At 45.4% G+C, this 21,449-nt stretch overlaps 3 protein-coding genes and 2 non-coding genes across 6 annotated transcripts; all 5 read left to right on the top strand.

Annotated features, from left to right (window-relative positions):
• The first annotated feature begins 210 nt into the window (after positions 1 to 210).
• Positions 211 to 1,703, top strand: LOC108062114 (reticulon-4-interacting protein 1 homolog, mitochondrial). Its single transcript, XM_017148650.3, has 3 exons — positions 211 to 819; positions 871 to 1,476; positions 1,532 to 1,703. Exons 1-3 carry the CDS (start codon positions 307 to 309, stop codon positions 1,634 to 1,636), a joined length of 1,224 nt encoding a protein of 407 aa, XP_017004139.2. The 5' UTR covers positions 211 to 306; the 3' UTR covers positions 1,637 to 1,703.
• A 1,529-nt stretch (positions 1,704 to 3,232) lies between these two features.
• LOC108062115 (uncharacterized) lies at positions 3,233 to 4,074 on the top strand. The gene is made up of 2 exons (XM_017148652.3): positions 3,233 to 3,399; positions 3,690 to 4,074. Exons 1-2 carry the CDS (start codon positions 3,333 to 3,335, stop codon positions 4,055 to 4,057), a joined length of 435 nt encoding a protein of 144 aa, XP_017004141.2. The 5' UTR covers positions 3,233 to 3,332; the 3' UTR covers positions 4,058 to 4,074.
• Positions 4,075 to 4,201: 127 nt separating this feature from the next.
• On the top strand, positions 4,202 to 18,733 carry FASN2 (Fatty acid synthase 2). 2 transcript variants are annotated; one of them, XM_017148554.3, is made up of 8 exons: positions 4,202 to 4,643; positions 6,967 to 7,194; positions 7,958 to 9,414; positions 10,824 to 12,245; positions 13,000 to 16,788; positions 16,849 to 16,944; positions 18,278 to 18,421; positions 18,486 to 18,733. In XM_017148554.3, exons 2-8 carry the CDS (start codon positions 7,020 to 7,022, stop codon positions 18,594 to 18,596), a joined length of 7,194 nt encoding a protein of 2,397 aa, XP_017004043.2. In that variant the 5' UTR covers positions 4,202 to 4,643; positions 6,967 to 7,019; the 3' UTR covers positions 18,597 to 18,733. The 2 variants fall into 2 exon arrangements, with proteins under 2 accessions (XP_017004043.2, XP_070068712.1); XM_070212611.1 differs by lacking the exons at positions 4,202 to 4,643; positions 6,967 to 7,194; positions 7,958 to 9,414 and adding an exon at positions 10,487 to 10,565.
• Positions 9,651 to 9,769, top strand: LOC123003283 (U5 spliceosomal RNA). Its single transcript, XR_006412515.1, has one exon. It is a non-coding gene; the product is annotated as a U5 spliceosomal RNA (small nuclear RNA).
• LOC123003281 (U5 spliceosomal RNA) lies at positions 10,260 to 10,369 on the top strand. The gene has a single exon (XR_006412513.1). It is a non-coding gene; the product is annotated as a U5 spliceosomal RNA (small nuclear RNA).
• Positions 18,734 to 21,449: the final 2,716 nt, after the last annotated feature.

The following is a 21,449-nucleotide window of genomic DNA, read 5'->3' as shown; positions in this document are numbered from 1 at the left end:
AACTGATTTCATTAATATTTTAGAAAATCAAAAAAATCATTTCAAAAAGCACACAATTTTAATATTTTCGAAAATATTGTTTCATTAATATTTTACAAAATACGAGGAGTTATTTTAAATAATTGAAAGGCATTTAACGGTCGATAGCTTTTGTAATCAATAAACTATCGATTTTTTTCGCGATGATTTTTGACATAACAGCTATCAGCTGTTTTCCCAGCTGTTCCTAAAACCAAAACAAACAGATTTTCTTAAAACAATTGTTTAATTTTAAAGTCAAGTGATTTTTTAAATCCAATACCGGCCATGCAGGCTGCTGGCTTTAATTCCATCCTCTCCCTGAGGCAGTTTGTCCTGCTCGCCAGGCGCCAGTTTTCCGCCACAGCGCAATCCGCACTTTCCGGCTCCCAAACAAATGACCCGGAATTGCCGCCAGCCACCACGAAATCCGCGAACAAAATGCGCGGATGGCAGCTGCACAATTACGGCGATATAGATGAACTGCAGCTCTCCGACAAGCTGAAGATCCCCCAGATCCGCAACTCCAACGAGTGCCTGGTGAGGATCAGTGCGACGGCAGTGAATCCCATTGACCTGGCCATGCTCCGCGGATACGGGGCCACTGTGCTGAACAAGATGCGCTGCCAGCCGGGCGACGGCATCGAGTTCCCGCTCATCCTGGGCCGCGAGTTCTGCGGCGAGCTGGTGCAGACGGGCATGGGTGTTTCACTGCCCCTGGGATCGCGTGTTTGGGGAGTGGTGCCTCTGCAGGCCAGCGGAGGAGCCCATGCTGAGTATGTAGCAGTTCCTTCATACTGTGTAAGTAGTTACAGTATCCCAAAGATCTTGAAACTAATCCGTAACCCATAGCTCGCTCCTGCCCCCAAAGAACTGGATGACTGCGAGGCCGCCAGTGTGTTGTACGCCGGATTGACTGCCTGGTCTGGTCTTTACATAACCGGAGGTCTAGGAGGACCTTGTGGAGCCACCACAGCTGCCGGCGGAGGTGCCCACAAGCGTGTCCTAGTGCTGGGCGGCTCCGGTGGCGTTGGCACTTTAGCGATTCAAATCCTCAAGTCGCAAAAAGTCCAGGTTCTAGCTACATGCAGTGAAAATGCCGTAGAAATGGTGCGCAATCTGGGTGCCGACTTCGTTGTGGACTACAACAACAGCGAGGCCTTGGAGGAGCTGTGCAAGTACGCACCCTACGACATCGTACTCGACTGTGCCGGTCAAGGAGGCCAGAAGGCGGCGGAGTCAAAGTTCGATTTCCGGCAGTACATCACCTTCTCTTCCCCATTGCTGGCCAACATTGACAAGCAGGGACTGGGACTGGGAGCGCTGAAGAATGTGTTTGACCTGGTCCAGACCAACCTGAAGTCCGTCTCGCAGCGCGGAGGTCTTGTGAAGTGGGGCTTCTTCAGTCCCGCTCCCCAGGGCATTCAGTTCCTGCAGAAACTGGTGGAGCAACGAAAGGTATGTACTGTTCTTCCAAACTTTTCTCCAGACTAATCCTCTCCTGCCCTCTTAGCTGATGCCTCTGATCGATAGCAGCTACGGGTTCGCTGATCTGCCTAAGGCCTTTAAGAAGATGAAAGGCGGACACTTGCGGGGCAAGATAGTGGTGAAGCTCTGAGCGAATGACTGACTGATATTGTTGTTTGTGTTCCATTAAAGACTTGTGTTGGTTAATTAAAACACTACAGCGAACTACTTTGTGAAACAGCACAACTTGGAGCCCATTGAATTGCATCAGAGCTGCTTGATTACGGTTCAAATGGTGTAATTTCAGGCCGAGCTACTGACGCATATTGATCTTTACTATATAAACTAAGCGCGGATCTTGGCGATTGGAGGACTGACGTGCGACCAGGATCACCTTTAAATCACCGTGAAAAGCTGCTCTTATCATCCGTGGATCGGAGGCGTCCGCCTGAAGGGCAATTGATCGGTCAGGTAGCTGCAGCTCAAGTGATTCAGCTTTGGCCAGCATACTAAGGCGTGCGCCCATCGTTAAACTATTCTGGGACCCATGTTGACGAGGCACGACACACGCCATCGGTCTGCGAAAATTTCCGTGCGTCTAAATTTATTCCATCGCCTGGCTGGCTAGCTGCCCCATCATCGGATCGGCCAATACCCAGATTCGTTATCAGACGTTGAGTGGTCGGCGGGGCGATTCCGCAGCACGCGGCCTGCCCGCTCTAATCACATCGTTCACATGCGTTCGCAACGCTCCGGAGCATCGGAACATGACCAGCTCGCTATCGCCAAGGTCGAGGCTTTCCAAAAGCCAACGAAAAAGCCTCTCCATCGCCGCTATCATCCGACAATGCCGGCGAAAAAAGCGAAGAATGCACGCGTCTCTGTTTTGTTTTGGTTTTTATTAATAGCTCTCAATTTGTTACCGGGCCCGTCACTCTTGATATGATCGGAATTAGCTTTCTTGTTGCTAGCCGGTATAGGAATACCCTTATAAATGTTCACTAGCTAACTAGATATGTATGTATTTAGTATTTAAAATACTTACCTTTTGCAAAGTAAGAGAATAGTTTAAAGTATTATAAATTTAGGATCCATTATGAGTTCCGAATTTCCCCTAATATTCGCTATACCCTAACTGCGTGTAATCTCTTAGCTGAGGGAAAATTTTTTATTGACTGAGCTTTCTGAAGGCCTTGAAATCCCAGCGCTTATCTGATGTCTGAATGAAATTAGCTATTATTGGGAAAAATTGTCAAGGCAGTAACAAACCGAAGTACTTGCGATATGTAAGCAGCGTATTATAGCATATTATGTGTCATCCATTAAGTGGTTGCTATTTTGTATATACTTGATAATATTATTATGTCGAAGTCTTTACAATTGCTTTTCCCATGCCATTTTCTTAATGCAATAAAAATGTCAAAAATAGAAAGATAAATATAATATGGTTTATGGCCCCATCTCTGCAGTTGATTAAACGAAACTAATGCTTTGATCGAAATTGGAGCAAGCCAATGGCATTTTTTTGGAAATTATTTGCATCTGATTAACAGGAATTGGGTCTCGTTAATACGCATTTATTTTGTCTAGTGTATTAATTAGATTTAATTTGGTATTTTAAGCAGTGAAAGAGGGAAATCGAATAATCTGTCTGACATTTAAGTGCCTTCGATCAAGGATGCGAGGTGTTCTGGAAATATTTCAAACCCAAAAGGCCTTGACAGGGCCTTTGTCAAATTCTCATTCAACATTAGTTCTCTAGACGAGAAGGAATACAATTTTAATACTTCCGGAAAAAACCTACCAAAATCATCAAGTTTTTTTTTTTAAGTAAATCAAAATTTACAATGGATAAGACTAACTCTTCTTTGCTACCTTATATAATGGACATGCTCAGTAGGCAGCCGCAACTATGTGAGTTACTTTAGGAGACTTTAGAACCTTTAGGAATAAACGATAAGAAATATTAACTGATCTATGTTAGAAATAAGACATAATATTTTAAAGAAATAATCTGTATAATATAGTAAAAATAATAATCACAACTACCAAACTACAATAAGCGAGCTTAAGGCCTTTTGCTGCTATAGCTATAAATTAAAACCACTGTTTATAGTTTTTAACTATAAGTTAGCATTAGATAATTCTAATAATTTTTAAGAAATATAAATTAACGTAGAAGTGATGCAAATTCTTTTCATCAGGTGCCACCACGGAGGATCTGATGAAAAGTATCAAGGATATAGTCCTCGACGAGCACATCGGTTCCTTTGGCAGCCTCGAGCGCGCGGTGGAATTCGCCCTGGAAGTGGGCGTCAGTCTGGGCATCTTATCCCTGACCGACCACCAGGTCCGTCTGCCCTTCAACTTCCGCAAGAGAAGCCCTAGGTTCCAAGTTCCCGCTGCGTCCCGAATCTCGCCCCTGATGGGTCGCCGGGCGATCAGGCAGCGAGTGCCGAAGGCCACAGCCGCCAAGCTGATGGGAAAAAAGAAGCCAGGACCAAAGGTTGTTCAAAGGAAGCGTCGCCCGAGGAAGCCAGCTCCCAGTGAGATCCCGAGTCCCGAGCAATAAACAAATCGTGAACCGTATCCGGGGGTGTTATTCAACCAGACGGGCGGGCTTTCGAGCAACTGGGTTAACTAGGCGATGTCAGCTGCGATGGCACACACTTGGACTAATTACCAGGGCAGGGGCACTGGGAAATATACATACGTGTTGGGAAAAAAATAGGGGTACACCTGTCCTGCTCGACGTCGCATTTTCTATTTGATTTGCTCGAAGTTAGAGGCGTTTTTGCATAAAAATGAATAATTCAGCAACTGGTGGTGGCGATTTGGACGCAGTCATAATGAGATGCGTCTTTTGGTGGCCACCGGTGCCCCCTGTCCCCGCAATCCCAGTGTATATAAGGAATCCGGCGAGTGCAGCCCTTGTTCAGTCTGTCTGCGGAATAAGTCGGATCCATACGTGCCCACCAAAAAGGATATATAACTTCAGCAAGGACCTGCAATCCCAGGCGATATCCTGGTTGAGCCCAACGGAATACAAAAAGGATACGCGATCAGTGAACTCAAGTGTGAAAGGTGGCCGTTGAAAAGTGAATTGTTACTATACCACAAAAGCCAATATCGAATATCGAATTAGTGTCTTTCGAAATGTGAGTCAAGTGCAATAAAGAGTGGCGTGTTTTAACATGCGATCTGTCTTTTCTTTAAAAAATAAGTGGAATTATAAAATCTACGGCGTACTAAACTACTCCAGGATATCACGCTACACAAAGAAATTCCCAAAGTTGCACGTGTTAACTAGTCATTCTACTTATCTTTAATTCAAAGAATTTCTTCGAGTACTTAATGAAAATGGTGTGATGTTTCAATTAGTGCTAATCGCAACATTGTGAATCGTTTTAATGGAATATTGGAATTCTCTAAGAACTCAAGTCAGATTAGAAGTGCAATAAAATATTGATATCCTTTAAAAGGATCTTCGACTTTATTTTTTGTGAAAAAAATAAAACAATCTTAAAATAAACGTGAAATCTTAATAAATGTAGAACTGTGACTTGGTCGTTATAGAATTTTCAAGATATTAAGAAGTTAATAAATTCTTTCAGAACTCAAGTCAGATTTAATAAAAAGGCAATAAAATATTGATACCTTTTAAAAGGATCTGTGACTTTATTTTTTGTGGAAAAAATAAAACAATCTTAAAATAAACGTGAAATCTTAATAAATGTAGAACTGTGACTTGGTCATTATAGAATTTTCAAGATTTTAAGAAGTTAATAAATTCTTTCAGAACTCAAGTCAGATTTAATAAAAAGGCAATAAAATATTGATACCTTTTAAAAGGATCTGTGACTTTATTTTTTGTGGAAAAAATAAAACAATCTTAAAATAAACGTGAAATCTTAATAAATGTAGAACTGTGACTTGGTCATTATAGAATTTTCAAGATTTTAAGAACTTACTAAAAAAGAAATACAAAGTCATTAAACGCAATTCCTATGATATAATGTCGAAAAAATATCAAAAATGGCTTCAAAGATATCTAAATAGTGTTATGATCTGAAGAAATTTAAGAAATTGTGCCCCTACTATCATTATTAGAGACTATACACCTCAAATCTGTATTCAAGAAACCTTTGATCCCGCCAGACCATTCATTTCAATTTGCAATTCCCATTGTGTGCGTTCTGGCACGCGCCACATTCGTTGATTCGAGTGTTAGCATAGCATTTGGGGGGAATGTTCTATCAAGAGCTTATCGGGTCTATCCCCCCTGCGCCCCCAATCCCGCCCATGTGCAGTGCACGCAGTCGCGAGCTGGACGACTATCTCGAGAGCCGCCTCCCGTAACTTGGCAACAGGAAGCCCAGTGACCCCTTCCCGGCACCCTCCTCCGATTTTGGATTCTGCCGAATGGGCGAATCGTACGATCCCTGCATATACATAGCTTCGATAGGGAAGGAAAGGTGACTGCTGCTGCAGTGCCTCCTTATCAGCAGGGCGACAAAATTCATTAAGTCAAGTGGAGAGAATCGATTGCGATCGAGTGATTATTACTCATGAACTTGTCGATTGGGCATTTTTTATAGGTAAGCCCCATCTAGGCATCTTAGATTAGAAGGTCGACATTAAAGAGCTGTAATATGAAATGCAATCTATTGAATGCATTATTTCTTTAGGTTTTGTTATTTACTCGGAAACTTGTTTCTGGTTGATATCTTAGCACTTTTATATTTCCCAAAATTGATAGTTACTTCCAGCTAAACTATGGTATGTTCAACTATATGCGTTGTACTTACTTATTTCTACCAAATCGGCTGCCAAATCATTATTTATGTTCCTTGTTTTGATTCTTTCCCCTGAGGTGACCGATTCCCATGAATGTTATAATAATCTTGTTTACAAAATTGTTATGCTGATAGCAATTGTTTGGAAAAGTGAAGGTCAATAATGTATTCACGAAAACTATGATTTTTAATGATTGAATATTTATTTTAATCTATCAAAATTAAATGTTACTTGAAATACAACAGTAATTAGCGTCTTACCCACCTTGTTTTTATAACCGGAGAGTAAAAACTATTTATTAAGGTTTATGAATTGAAAGCGTGTTCATAATCAGCGCCTATGTTGGTATAGTTTATCGTGTAAAACACAAAAATTCTCACTCCATTCTCCTTATCAGTTTGTTTATTAGAATAAAGAGAGCTCGAACTTTGATGTTAGGACCGACAAGGGATAGTTTTTAAAAACGGGGTGTAAAAACTATTAATTTATAATATTTATTCAAAGAAGATAAGTAATCGACACCCCTTTCAACATAATTTACCTCGTAAAACATATTTGTATCAGTTTGTTTGATAGCATATTATTAGCACGTTTTGGCAGACTTTTTATGAAACCATAATTTTTTATTAAAGGGCTTTTTATGATATGTTAATAATAGATACTTGTTAAACTTTGGTTTTTTAGATTTTTGCGTAGTTGGGTCCTCAAACAGACTGAGCCAGGACAAAGCCCCCAGAATGCCGAGCAAGAAGAAAGCCCATGCGGAGAAGGCGGCGGCGGGGGAAGATGGAGATATTGTGATCTCGGGACTATCCGGTAAATTGCCGGAGAGCAGTAACATCGAGGAGTTCAAGTACAACCTGCTCAATGGCATCGATATGGTCACAGATGAGCCCCGTCGCTGGGAAGCAGGTTGGTACCAGTACAAATAATATAATAAGAGATATGTTCTTATAATTCTTCCTTTCAAAAAGAACCTACAAATCCTCCCTGCTAAAATCTCCCCTCATCTAATAAGCACAATTTTTGAATCGGCTGACTCATAGCGAACAAAGCAATCTGTTTCTTAAGTCCCCTCGATCTCCTTTGGGCGACGATATAATTCCCAATTGGTTATGGCAGACTTTTCACAGAGAGTCCCTCGATTCCCGGGGTTGATCATGTCTCGATCCCCGCTTCAGTTGCGGAGTGAAAGCTTACGCAATGGAGCGAAGGTGATGAGCACATTATCCGAGGCAATTTTTTTAGTGCCTGGCCGCGTTCTGTTGCCGGGCCGTGAGAAATAAATATGAAACCGGTTTGGACTGCTGTCTTTAAGTCCTAAAATTAACAATGGTGTTTTAATGCCAAAATAAAGCTTAAAAAGTATTTACTTTGAGATATAATATGCGCTATGAACCCTAAAGTTGAATCTAAAATATATAAAAGCTTATAATATACATACTGTGATATATAAAGTTCCCAATGAACCCTTAACTTTAATCTAAAGTATATATATTTTTACAAACATTTCCTTGCTCACATAATCTATATTCCCAAAGGCATCTATGGCCTTAAAGTTTATTCTAAAATATATAAAACTTTATAATACATACTTACTCTGATATCTAAAGTTCCCTTAACTTTAGTCTAAAGTATATGTATTCCCATCCTCACATTACCTTTATTCCCAAAGGCATCTATGGCCTCCCCGAGCGCATGGCCAAGATGAAGGACTCCGATCTGGAGAAGTTCGACGACAAGTTCTTCAGCGTGCACCAGAAGCAGGCGGAGCTGATGGACCCCTGCATGCGGATGCTGCTCGAGCTGACCCACGAGGCGATCATCGATGCAGGGATCAATCCCGTCCAGCTGCGTGGCAGTCGGACGGGCGTCTACATAGGCCTGTCCTTCGTGGAGACGGAGCACGAGATCCCCAATATGGAGCCAAGCAGCATCAATGGCTACTGCTTGACAGGATGTGCGCGTGCCATGTTCGCCAATCGGATCTCCTACACGTTCGACTTCAAGGGACCCAGCTTCATCGTGGACACCGCCTGCTCCAGTTCGCTGGTGGCCCTGAACCACGCCTTCGCGGACATGCGGGCAGGTCGCTGTGACTACGCCCTGGTGGCGGGGGTGAATCTCATCCTGAAACCGATCTTTGCCCTCCAGTTCCTGCGGCTGGGCATCGTGAGCCACGACGGCTCGTGCAAGACCTTCGATGCGGCTGCCAATGGCTATGCCCGGGCGGACACCTGTGCGGTGGTCCTGCTCCAGCGGAGGAAGGATGCGAAGAGGGTCTATGCCAGCATCCTGAATGTCCGCACAAATACGGACGGGTTCAAGGAGCAGGGAGTGACCTTTCCCGATGGTCGCATGCAGCAGGCTCTGCTGGAGGAGACGTACAGCGAGATCGGTCTGAATCCCGACGAGGTGGTCTACGTGGAGGCCCACGGCAGTGGAACGCCCGTGGGCGATGACCAGGAGGCCAACATGCTGAGCAACTTCTTCTGCCGGAAGTCGCGATCCAGTCCGCTGCTCATTGGATCCGTCAAGTCCAACATGGGCCACGCGGAGCCCGCTTCCGGGGTGAGTGCCCTGGCCAAGATGATCATCGCCATGGAGGAGGGTGTGATACCAAGGAATCTGCACTACCGCACGCCGAATCCCTCGGTGCCTGCCTTGGTGGATGGACGTCTGAAAGTGGTGGACAGGAATCTGCCCTGGCAGGGTGGCATCGTGGGTCTGAACTCCTTTGGCTTTGGCGGCGCCAATGCCCATGTGGTGCTCAAGTCGCATGGGAAGACGAAGGTTAATAGGGCAGAGCAATCCCTGCGGTTGGTCACCTGCTCCGGGCGCACGGAGGAGGCAGTGCAGCAGCTGCTCAAGGTGGCCACCGATCAGCGGCAGGATCAGGAGCTGCTCACCCTCATCAACGACATCCACTCGCATCCCATTCCCCTGCATCCGTTCAGGGGCTACGCCGTCCTCGGTTCCAGTGGCGCCGTCAAGGAGGAGGTGCTGCCCTACGAGGAGGAGGAGCGACCCATCTGGTTCGTCTACGCCGGCATGGGCAGCCAGTGGGCCAGCATGGCCAAGGATCTCATGCAGCTGGAGGTGTTCCGAAAGTCCATAGAGCACTGTGCCGAGGTGAGTTCCAGTTCTAGTTTCTAGTCATTATATAAACATTAAAACATATTTCTTAATACTTTTTAAGATTTCTTATAACATTAAACACCCCTAATTTGTTTTACCTGAAGGGCCGGACCCTTATACAAAATTATAGCCCACCTTAGGGCAATACCTTTTTCCTGTCTTCCGCCCTACAATTCCCAAGCAGTTCTAGCGCAAATCGGGTGTAGAGGCCCTTGCCTAGGGGTGTAAAGTCACTCTGGTTTCTCTTCAATTGTCGAATAAATCTTTCGCCTTTTACTAAAGATTTCCGTGGAGAGGGACACTCTAATGAGTCTAAACTGAATTTTTCTTTAGTGCCCCGAAGGCTTATGCTTTTGGGGCCATAAGTAATAAATTGTAATATAGCTAACCTAATAAGTAGAAAAAGGAAACTTTTTAAATAGGACTTTATAAGATTAGGAAATAAGAACCCTAAATATTTCGATCGTTTCAATTTGTTTTTGCATAAGTTTATCAACTCCTTTCTAGTCTAACTATCCGCTTCTAACTACTCTACTACTTTGTTTAATTTTCCTATAAGTTTAGTAACATTTAGTATAATTAACTAAAAGAGTATACTGAAACTATTTTAAAACCATTTAGCAAATATTTATTAGAAAGACCACTTTTCATGATACTTTTATAATAAAACCAATTAAACTATTTGTCTAAGATTATTTATGCGATTCTCTTAAAAAATATATTCAGTTGCAAATTCAACATCAGTAACCCCTGGTCATTTTCATCCCTATTTATCACTATAATTCCCAATTGGTTCTCGTACTGATCGAATAGAGATCCGCTTCCATGGGGTTGAAAAGTTACTCTGGCTTCTCTTCAATTGTCGAATAAATCTTTCGCCTTTTACTAAAGATTTCCGTGGAGAGGAGCACTCTAATGAGTCTAAACTGAATTTTTTTCAAGAGCCCTGAAGGAGTAATCCTTGTGGGGTCATGACAAATAAATTATGAATGAAAATAATTGGTATCCATTTTTTTTCTTTTTTTTACAAAAAACAGATCGTTTACTCCTTGAAAAATAAATATACCTACCTTGCAAAATTTGTTAAGTTCATTATTACTGATCGTAGAGAATATATCAAGCTAGTTATCTTTGATTAACATAATGCAAGAATCGCCATCATTCACAGCAGTTCATTTGGCTTGTCTAATCCAAGCAAACAAGTTTTAACTACGAAAATTTATTTGTGAAAGACAGGCTTTGAATATCTGTACTAAATTGTTAAATGCATGGAAAGCCAAATGATGAAAGATCTACCTATAATGATTAATATTTGTATATTGATCATAATAACTATTCTTAACTTACCTAGCGAATTATAAACCCTAAGAATTATTTAAACTTATAATTCTGACTATTTCCAGGTGCTGGCCAAGGTGAACTTTGATCTTATAGACGTACTGACGCGATCCACGGAACGCACCTTCGACAACATGTTGTACTCCTTCGTCTCCGTCTCCGCCGTTCAGGTGGCCCTGACGGATCTCCTCCGCGTGCTGGACATCCGTCCGGATGGAATCATTGGCCACTCGGCCGGTGAGCTGGGAGCAGCCTACATGGACGGCTGCCTGACGGCGGAGCAAACGGTGTTGGCTGCTTATTGGCGCGGCAGGAGTGTCCTGGACACTCAGGATTTGCCACGCGGAAAGATGGCCGCCGTGGGTCTCAGCTGGGATCGAATCGAATCCCACATCCCCGAGGATTGCTATCCAGTGTGCCACAACAGCGATGATAACTGCACAGTTTCAGGACCGCCTGACTCCATGGATGCGATGATAGAGAAGCTCACGGCGGAGGGAGTCTTCGTGAGGGAAGTGGGCTCCGGTGGCTATGCCTTCCACAGTCCGCTTATCGAAGGAGCAGCTCCCATGCTGCGCAGAAATCTGGAGAAACTCATCCCGGAGCCCAGGGAGAAGAGTCCGCTTTGGCTGAGCACCAGCGTGAAAGAAGAGGATTGGGAATCGGAGAAGAACCACCTGGCATCCGCTGGTTACTTTATCAACAACCTGATTTCACCCGTGCTCTTCCACCAGGCCATCAAGAAGATCCCACAGAATGCTCTCATAGTGGAGATTGCACCCCATGGTCTCTTCCGGGCCATCCTCCGATCCCTGAGCCCCCAGATCAGCTATGTGAGTCTCATGCAGCGCGGACATGCCAACAACTTTGAGTTCCTGCTCAGCCAGTTGGGCAGACTCTTCGCCGCCGGTGGACAGCCACAGATCCTGAGGATCTCCCCACCCGTCAGCTATCCCGTTTCCCGCGGCACTCCGATGTTGGGTTCCCTGGTGGGCTGGGATCACTCGCAGAAATGGAACTACCCCAAGTTCAAGGGCGGTCGCCAGGCTGGCCAGCTGAGTGTGGAACTGGATTTGGGCAAGGAGGAGAACGCCTATCTGGCGGGGCACACGATCGACGGGAGGGTCCTCTTCCCGGCCACCGGCTACATGACCCTGGCCTGGATGAGTCTCGCCCAGCAGCAGGGACTGGACTACCTGCGCACGCCCGTCCTCTTCGAGGATGTCGTCTTCCATCGGGCCACGATCCTTGGCGTGGGCACTGCGGTGAAGCTAACACTCAACTTCTTTCCCGGCAGCAGCTCCTTCGAGATCTGCGAGGGCAGCAGCCTGGTGGCCTCGGGCAAGATCCGCCTGGTCACCAATGTGCAGCAGGAGCAGCTCCAGCTGCCTTCGCTGCCCGGCATTGCTGGCTCCAACAAGCTGGGCACCAAGGACATCTACAAGGAGCTGCGGCTGAGGGGCTACGACTACAGCGGAGTTTTTCAGGTGGGTTTTTAATCAAGAACTAAAAAAAAGATTATTTTTTAATATATAATTAAAATTATTTTATTCCTGGAAATATGAAAATATTAAATTGTTAATCATTAATTTATTGGTGAGCTTTTAATAGAGAATTTAAAAAAGTTATTATTATTTTTTTAGCAGCATAAAACATACACTGATAAAATAAAATTAGTAAATTTATTATTTTCATATTTAATGAAAATATGTTATTCCTGGAAATATGAAAATTAAAAAAAAAGGATTTTATTATATTTTTAGAAGCATAAAACATGCACTGATAAAATAAAATTAGTAAATTCATTATTTTCATATTTAATGACAATATTTTATTCTTGGAAATATGGCAATATTAAATTGTTAATCATTAATTAATTGTTGTCATCGTAACTAATATCTTCCACCTTGATTCAAAAACATTAAATATTATGTTTTTGTACACAGAGAAAATTAGCAAAAGTTTTAGGTGCAAAATCAGGGGTGAAACATTTTAAAAAGTAAAACGCTTCATACAAATTTTGTTTTACTTTGGATTTTTAAATCATTTAATTTATAATTTTAAAACGTTTTTACAAGAAAACGTCGTACAATTTTCTTTATGTAATTAACTCTAACAAAAATTTTCAATTAAAAATCCATTTAAAAAAATTTTTTTTACTATACCATGCTTTAAAATATTGCTTAGTTTTTACCTGTGTAAGTATTTAATCTATTTTTTAATACCCCTTTAAAATCCCAGGGAATTCTCGAGACGGATATTGCGGCGGTAACGGGTCGCCTGCAGTGGGCGGGCAACTGGATCAGCTTCATGGACACCATGCTGCAGTTCCGCATCCTGAGCAACGACATCCGGGAGCTCTACGTGCCCACGGGCATCGAGAGGGCGCTGATCGATCCGCTGAAGCATCTGGAGCTGGCGAAGAAGCACCAGCAGAAGCTGACGGTCAACTGGCACCGCAACATCTCGGTGGTCAAGAGCGGCGGAGTGGAGATCCACAAGATGAAAACGGCTCAGACGCAGAGAAGATCTGGGGGTCAAGCGGCACCCAGCTTGGAGCGCTACAGGTTCTGGCCACATTTCCAGCACCTCGGACAGCGGGAGGATCAGCTGAAGTCGAGGAGCACAGCTATGGCGGTGGCCATTCAGCTGGTGATCGAGAACAGTGGAGGAGCTGTCAAGCTCAAGGGTGTGGAACTGGCTGGAGGGCGGACCAATTTGGATGCCCTGCAGTTACTTCAGTTGATTGAACGAGAACCCATCCTGGTGGCCGACATGGCGGTGGTCACTAGCTCCTCTTCCAGCGAAACCGAACTCAGTGAGCAGCTCAAGGAGCATGGCATTCGAGTGATGGTTAAAGATATCTCAGTTGGGGCAGTGGAGCAGCAGTGTCATTTTGTCTACGCCGTGGATATATTAGCCAAAAACTCCCTCAAGGATCTGCAGCACTGCTTGGATAGCCTGAAGGAGGAGTCGGGTTTCCTGCTCCTAGAAGAAACCGCCAGCAGATATAATATAATAGGAAAGGAGAAGCTGAGTAAACTCAAGTTGCTGCCCGTTTTGGAGCAGTTCCTCGGGGCAGATCGAGTGCTTGTGCTGGTTAGGAAGTCTCCTAAAGGACAGTTAACCGAATCCCTGACCCTTCAGCTGACCAACAGGCAGTTCAAGTGGGTCAACGAACTCAAGAGTTACCTAGCCAAAGCCCAGGCGGAGCAGAAGAATCTCTACCTGGTGGCGCAGGGTGAACCCAATTCGGGAGCTCTGGGTCTAATGAACTGTTTGAAAAGGGAAGCCGGAGGCAACTGCCTACGCCTCTACCTCATCCTTGATGAGGGACTGCCTCAGTTTTCCCTGGATGAACCCTTCTATGCCGATCAGTTGGCCAAGGATCTGGCGATCAATGTTTATAGGAATGGAAACTGGGGCAGCTATCGTCACTTGATAATGGAATCCCAGGCTCCCCTGCTTCCCGTGGAGCAGGCCTATGTGAACACCCTGGTCAAGGGTGATCTCTCCTCGCTTCGCTGGATAGAGAGTCCTCGGACGAGTCCTAGCCAATCGCACCTGGAGCCCTGCACCGTCTACTATGCTCCTCTGAATTTCCGGGACGTAATGCTGGCCTCGGGCAAACTGGGAGTGGATGCTCTGCCCGGGGATCTGGCCTACCAGGACTGCGTCCTTGGGCTGGAGTTCGCTGGTAGGGACTCTCGTGGCCGTCGCATCATGGCCATGGTCACTGCTAAGTCGCTGGCCACCAACTGTTTGGCCAACAAGAATCTTCTCTGGGAAATTCCCGAGAAATGGACCATGGAGCAGGCCTCCACGGTGCCCTGTGTCTATGCCACTGTTTACTACGCTTTGGTGGTCAGGGGTCAAATGAAGGAGGGTGAGAAGATCCTTATTCACGCTGGGTCTGGGGGAGTGGGTCAGGCGGCCATCTCGGTGGCCCTCGCCCATGGACTCACCGTCTTCACCACCGTCGGCAGCAAGGAGAAGCGCGAGTTCCTGCTGAAGCGATTCCCCAAGCTGCAGGCCAGGAATATCGGCAACTCGCGGGACACCTCCTTCGAGCAACTGGTCATGAGTGAAACCCAGGGCAATGGAGTGGAACTGGTGCTCAACTCGCTCTCCGAGGAGAAGCTGCAGGCCTCCATCCGCTGCCTAGCGCTCAACGGACGCTTCCTGGAGATCGGCAAGTTCGATTTGAGCAAGAATACTGCACTGGGCATGTCGGTGTTCCTCAAGAACACCTCCTTCCACGGCATCCTCCTCGACAGCGTGATGGAGGGCGAGGAGGAGATGCAGCTGATGGTGGCCAAGCTGGTGAGCGAGGGCATCAGGAGTGGAGCTGTCCAACCTCTACCCACCACTGTGTTTGCGGAGCAGGAGATCGAGAAGGCCTTCCGCTTCATGGCCTCCGGCAAGCACATTGGCAAGGTGGTGGTCAAGGTGCGTCTGGAGGAGGAGCAGCAGGCCTCTCTGCCGCGACTCCGGCACATCCAGGCCATTCCGCGCTCCTACATGCATCCCGAGAAGAGCTACATCCTGGTGGGTGGACTGGGAGGCTTTGGCCTGGAGCTGGCTCACTGGCTGGTCTCCCGAGGAGCCCGCTTCCTGGTCTTGAATTCCCGCTCCGGAGTGAAGAGCGGCTACCAGGCGCTGATGGTCCGTCGCTGGCACGAACGGGGCGTCCAGGTGCAGATCGATACCAATGATGTGACCACCGCCGTGGGCTGCCAGAAGCTGCTGGAGGTGAGCAATAAATTAGCACTGGTGGGGGGCATCTTCAACCTGGCGGCGGTGCTGCGCGATGGATTGATTGAGGATCAGAGCCCAAAGAACTTTGAAAAGGTCACGGCTCCCAAGCTGCTGGCCACCCAGCAGCTGGACAAGATCTCCCGCCAGATCTGCCCCGCCCTGGAGTACTTTGTGTGCTTCTCCAGCTTGTCCTGCGGTCGGGGCAACGCGGGACAGGCCAACTACGGCCTGGCCAACTCCGCCATGGAGAGGATCTGCGAGCAGCGACAGGAGTACGGCTATCCGGGCACCGCCATCCAGTGGGGAGCCATCGGGGACACGGGATTGATCCTGGAGAATCTCGGCGACAACGATACCGTGATTGGAGGAACCCTGCCGCAGCGGATGAACAGCTGCCTGGAGACGATGGACCTGTTCCTGCAGCAGCCCCATCCCGTCATGGCCTCCATGGTGGTGGCCGAGAAGCGCAAGACGGAGCAGGCCAACCGGCTGAGTCTGATGGCCACCATTGCCAACATCATGGGCTTGAGGGATGTGAAGAGCGTCTCGGACAGGACGACCCTCTTTGACCTGGGCATGGACTCGCTGATGAGCACGGAGATCAAGCAGACGCTGGAGCGGCACTTTGACCTGGTGCTGAGTGCCCAGGAGATCCGCCAGCTGACCTTCAGTGCCCTAAGGCAGATCGATGCCCAGGAGGCAGGCTCCTCATCCACCCAATCCTCCTCCTCCTCCTCGGCAAAGGAGGAGCCCCGCGTGGAGGTGCAGCCACAGAGCGATGAGACGCGCAAGGTATTCGCCAAGGAAGTATTACCCCAGCAGGTTGCGGTGCGCCTAAGGTCGAAGGCTCCGGTGGCCAGCGAGGATCCGGCCGTGTTCTTCCTGGCCCCCATCGAGGGATTCACAATAGCCGTGGAGGCGCTGGCCTCGTCGCTCACCTGCCCCGCCTACGGGCTGCAGTGCACCGAGCAGGTGCCCCTCGAGTCCATCGAGGCCTGTGCCGCCTACTATCTGCGCCAGATCCAGCGGCTCCAGCCTTTGGGTCCCTACCACATCGTGGGCTACTCCTACGGCTGCCTGCTCGCCCACGCCATCGGGGTGGCGCTGGAGCAGCGTCGCCTCGGCGTCAAGGTCATCATGCTGGACGGAGCACCCACCATGGCCAGCGGCTATGTCCAGGAGGCCAAGAAGCAGACCGACGACCTCAACCGCCAGCAGTCGATGACGCTGGCCTACTTCGGAGCCCTGCTCGCCGATGTGGACTACAACCAGGTGGGTGATTTGATTGAACCTTCTTCTGGAACTAAAGGTTTTATTATTTCTAATTCATAGCTGCTGCAAGTTCTAGATGGGGTAAAGTCCTGGCCCTCCAAGCTGGACAAACTGGCCGACACTCTGGCGGTTCACACGCAGCAAACCAGAGAAGTGGTAAGTCACTAGGTCCATTTGGCATTCTACACGCAAAAAAAAGCATGTTCCCGTAAAATCGATATAGCCATGTACATTTTAGGTCATGCAAAAACCATATTGTTTTGACATTAAATACTTTTTTCGACCAGTTCATAATTTACCTGGCCGCATGTCAAATTAAAATTGATCTTAAATAATGTGAAATCGATCTACGTTTCATATTTGGGTGTATCAAATGATTGTAACACTTTTTATACCCTTGTAGAGGGTATTATAATTTCAGTCAGATGTTTGCAACGCAGTGAAGGAGACGTTTCCGACCACATAAAGTATATATAGTCTTGATCAGCATCACTAGACGAGTCGATCTAGCCATGTCCGTCTGTCCGTCTGTCCGTCGGTCCGTCTGTCCGTCTGTCCGTCTGTCCGTTTCTATGCGAACTAGTCTCTCAGTTTTAAAGATATCGCGATGAAACTTTCCCGAAAGTCTTCTTTCTATTGCAGGTAGTACATATGTCGGAGCGAGCCGAATCGGACCACTATATCTTAAGGCTCCCATAGGAATATTCAAAGATATATAAGAAAATTCATTGTTACTTTGTAGGAAGTAGGCGTTTAAATTCTTGACTCTTTAAAAACAAAATTTAAAAATAGAAACGCTGAATCTGGAATCCCTGGAACTGCACCGAGTGAGCATTACTTTATCTGCAAGGGTATATAAGCTTCGGCTGGCCGAAGGTAGCTTCCTTTCTTGTTTGTTCAATATATTTTATATTTTCCTCAGTAATAACACATGTCGATCTATTGATTGCTAATCAAGTTAAATCTATAAAGTAGTATAGTACTTGTAGACTAAGCTGACGCACAAAATTTACCTGGCCGCATATCAAATTAAAATTGATCTTAAATAATGTGAAATCGATCTACGTTTCTTATCGACTTTTTTTTGGCTGTATCAAATGAATGTCATACTTTTTTTACTCAATATATTTTATATTTTCTTGCCTTAAGACCTCAGTAATGGCACATGTCAATCTATTGATTGCTAATCAAGTTAAATCTATAAAATACTATATACTTGTAGACTAAGCTGATGCACTAAAACCTGCACTTAAGGGTGTGTTAATACTTTTCAAGTAGTGTACATTACCGGGGGCAACTGAACAAGTGTTTATTTTTATTGCCGGAAAAAAGTGCCTTAATAAAGTGCAGGGCAAAAAAGTTATTAGAACATTATGGTACTTATTCTTGGCAATTTGGCCGAGTCATGATCTTGGGGGTTTATTGATATTTAACATGTTTAATTTAAAAATGAATATACATTATATTATCACACATTTCTTATCAACAGATCAAGAAGGCCGCCTGCATGTTCAAACAGAAACTGCTGCTTTCCGAAAGTTACAAGGGCGCCAAGCAGCTCCACAGCGACGTGGTGCTGATCAAGTCGGCGGAGCACAATGCGATCATGGCCCAGGATTATGGCCTAAAGGAGGTTAGTGGATCTCCTCCCTGGTCTATCTGGATTTGAACTATAATTATCCTCCGATTCCTTGCAGATTTGCAGTGCCCATATCGATATGCATGTGGTGGAGGGCACTCATCGGACTTTCCTCAAGGAGCCGCACACTCTTCAGATCATCGAACGCGTCCTGAGGAAGCGTCCCTAGTGGAGGACCTGTAGTTTGTAGTCCTAATCATTCGATAAATTCTTCTGTAGATCTTAATGTACCCCCTAACCATTTGAATACACGTAGCAATCTCGCATTGATTGCTTAATTATAATCAACTTACTTTAATACAGACGAACTTTTTTAATTGGAACTTTTTAAAATCTACAAATTAGTAACGGAAAGTATTTACTTTTATTTTTGTTTTGATAGAGGTTAGAGAAGTTCGTGCTGTGTCTCAAATTTTAATCGCAAACTGAAGTCGCGTGGTACTCGCATGATTTTCTCGATGAATCACAACGATCCGATCATTCTGACCCGTGCTGGCTGGCTTTATTGACCCGCTAGCACAGACTTGGGTTCGACGCGGCGTACCTTTCCATAATTGATAATGCCGCCCACACTATCGCGCCTGTGATCTCGCCAGACGATTAATAATCGACGAAAAAGTGGTCCGACTTTGGCGGGCAAATCAAAATTTCTACATCTCCGTCACGCACACAACAGCTGACCACTTATCGCTGTTAATGCGAATTTAAGCGCCGCACAGAGTCCAGCGACAATAACAGAGGTTTACAGGGAATAAGATCAGCGAGGAATAGAGCCGACTTGTGTAAGCCGTAGATTACATACCCTTTAATGATATGATGATTTAAAGTAAGTAAACTCTGAATTCCCATACTTTTTCAAGGTCTACATTTAAAGTACGCTTTATAACTCGAATTTCCACATTTTTTCAAGGCTTAAAGCGTACTTTAAATTTAACATACGGACGGGAAAACGGTCCTTTTGCTAATCTCAGACTTTTAAACAAATCCTTTTAGCTTAGGTACCTTAAACTACAATTTTTTTAAAATAAATAGTATAGCCCCCAGGTAGATTAAAGTTAATCTTGATGTTAAAGTGATGCAATGAGCCGGAATAATATAAATCTCCTGTAAATATATAGATGCTTATCAATAAGTTCTTAAAGGTCGAGGATCCAAGTAGAGGGACTAATCTACAGTACTCTCTGCAAGGGCATAAAATAACATAACAGCGACCTTACTATCGCGTCGCCCACAAGGGTTAATCAACAGAGAGCGAAACGGAGAGCGGAGTGAGAGCAGCGCCGCGGAAAGCTCTCTGCCGGCGGCGGCGTCGCGTCGGCGGGCGTCATATAAAAGCCGGCGCTCACCTGATTCTCGCATTTCCGTTTGTCGCAGCAGCCCGCCGTTGTCGTGCTCGTCTTAACCGCTACGCTACGTTTGAAAACCCAAAAAATCAAATAACCGTGTGTGGCAAAGTAATTTGCAAAGCAAAGAACAAAAATAGCTGTATAACGGTGAACCGGAGAACGGAGAACTTTCAGTCGAAAGCAGAGTGCCGCAAGCTTCTGGATTATAACGGTTTCCCACTCAGTCAGGACCAACTGTGAAGGAACACCCCACTTAAATCCACCACGACCCTGCCGCCCGCTCCGCTCCAGGAACTCGAAAAACAGCTGTCGAGGAATCGCCTGATTTCTAGGTATGTACAAAAAATGGCAGCCGCAGGAATAAAACAGCCGCCCTTGTCCATGTGCCAACGCCAGTGCGAGTGTGTTTGTGCGAAAGAGAAAATGAAAACGAAATTTTCTGGAAGTGAATTGCTAAAGAAAAAACTATAGAAAAAGCTGAAAAGAGTGGAGAAAAAATCGAGAAAAATGGTTAGATCAAGTGATCATTCGCCAAGTCAGCTAAAAATACGAATTACTAAATTTGCACTTGGCTTACACCGCTTGCGGTTTGACCTTTAGGACCCTTGGGCCCAAAGTGGTATTCCGAACGCCCCCTCAAACAGCAGTTCCTTGTATTCAGATGGCAAATTACATGTTAATTGCGAAATAGAGTGATGGGGAAGGTCGAAATCCCAGACTTCTCCCGTCTGGCGACCCAGGGAGCACTCTTTATAAAGGGCTTCTCGATAAGGTTTCGCTGTCTAATTGTCAGCCAGAAGCAGCAAAAGTTTCATTTCCCCGATTTCGTTGTCAGAAAAAATATTCCAAGTCCAAGTGATGAATTTCAGAAATCAACAAATTATAATCCTGATTGCGTCAAAAAGTCCTTTTTAAAAGTGTCCTAAAATGCAAGTGCAATTTTTCAAGCCACTGAACGCTTTAAAATGATAAATCCAACAAATTAGTGTAGGTCATTTCCTGGTTGCGTGTGGCAATTGCATTATTTTTACAATCATCATGCTAACTAAACAACCATTAAGACAGTTACTCAAAAATTAAATTTTAAATTGCTCTTAATATGGAAATATGGCTATATAGAAGTCATAAACCATATAACTACAGCCGTTGTAAACAAATATGACTAATTTCTCTAAAAAATTAAATTTTAAATTACAATGAACTACGATACATTTATAAAAATTAAGATCCAATTACAAAATTTAAATCTGAAATCAAATTTCTAAAACGATATAATTCTCAGAATCGTTAGAATTGCTAAAAGTCTGCTATCAACTTCAGCGATCGCTTTGCATAAAAAGCCACTCGCCCAGAAACCCATAAAAACAACGCACACTCCCAGCCAAACAAACAAGAATCGTGTGATTGGAAAATTTCGAGTGTCTGGGCTAATCCTTATCGGCAAATGATGTCGCTTCCTGAAGTACACGCGTCCACTGGCGATCAAACATTTCCGATCCAGGTGCACAGTCGTATGAGTAGGCAGAGGCTTATCAGCCTTATCAGGGCGTTTCGGGATCACCCCATGGCCCAGTCCCAGCCCCATTATCATTTTGTTCATGAACTTGAGGCGTCACCCGAGTTTCGATGGTGTGGGCGATCCGATGAGTGGGGCGGGCCTGTGGTGACGCGTACAA

This window comes from Drosophila takahashii, chromosome 2L (genome assembly GCF_030179915.1).
Source record: "Drosophila takahashii strain IR98-3 E-12201 chromosome 2L, DtakHiC1v2, whole genome shotgun sequence".
In the NCBI taxonomy this organism is placed as follows: Eukaryota; Metazoa; Arthropoda; class Insecta; order Diptera; family Drosophilidae; genus Drosophila; species Drosophila takahashii.
This window is presented reverse-complemented; position numbering and strand designations above follow the sequence as displayed.

Excerpts from the sequence above, each read along its gene's own strand:
- LOC108062114 (XM_017148650.3), top strand. The coding sequence starts at position 307 with ATGCAGGCTGCTGGCTTTAATTCCATCCTCTCCCTGAGGCAGTTTGTC. Across the intron at positions 820-870 it reads TAGCAGTTCCTTCATACTGT|CTCGCTCCTGCCCCCAAAGA; the intron begins GTAAGTAGTTAC and ends CGTAACCCATAG. Across the intron at positions 1,477-1,531 it reads AACTGGTGGAGCAACGAAAG|CTGATGCCTCTGATCGATAG; the intron begins GTATGTACTGTT and ends CTGCCCTCTTAG.
- LOC108062115 (XM_017148652.3), top strand. The coding sequence starts at position 3,333 with ATGGATAAGACTAACTCTTCTTTGCTACCTTATATAATGGACATGCTC. Across the intron at positions 3,400-3,689 it reads CAGTAGGCAGCCGCAACTAT|GTGCCACCACGGAGGATCTG; the intron begins GTGAGTTACTTT and ends TCTTTTCATCAG.
- FASN2 (XM_017148554.3), top strand. The coding sequence starts at position 7,020 with ATGCCGAGCAAGAAGAAAGCCCATGCGGAGAAGGCGGCGGCGGGGGAA. Across the intron at positions 16,789-16,848 it reads CCGATGTGGACTACAACCAG|CTGCTGCAAGTTCTAGATGG; the intron begins GTGGGTGATTTG and ends TCTAATTCATAG. Across the intron at positions 16,945-18,277 it reads CGCAGCAAACCAGAGAAGTG|ATCAAGAAGGCCGCCTGCAT; the intron begins GTAAGTCACTAG and ends TCTTATCAACAG.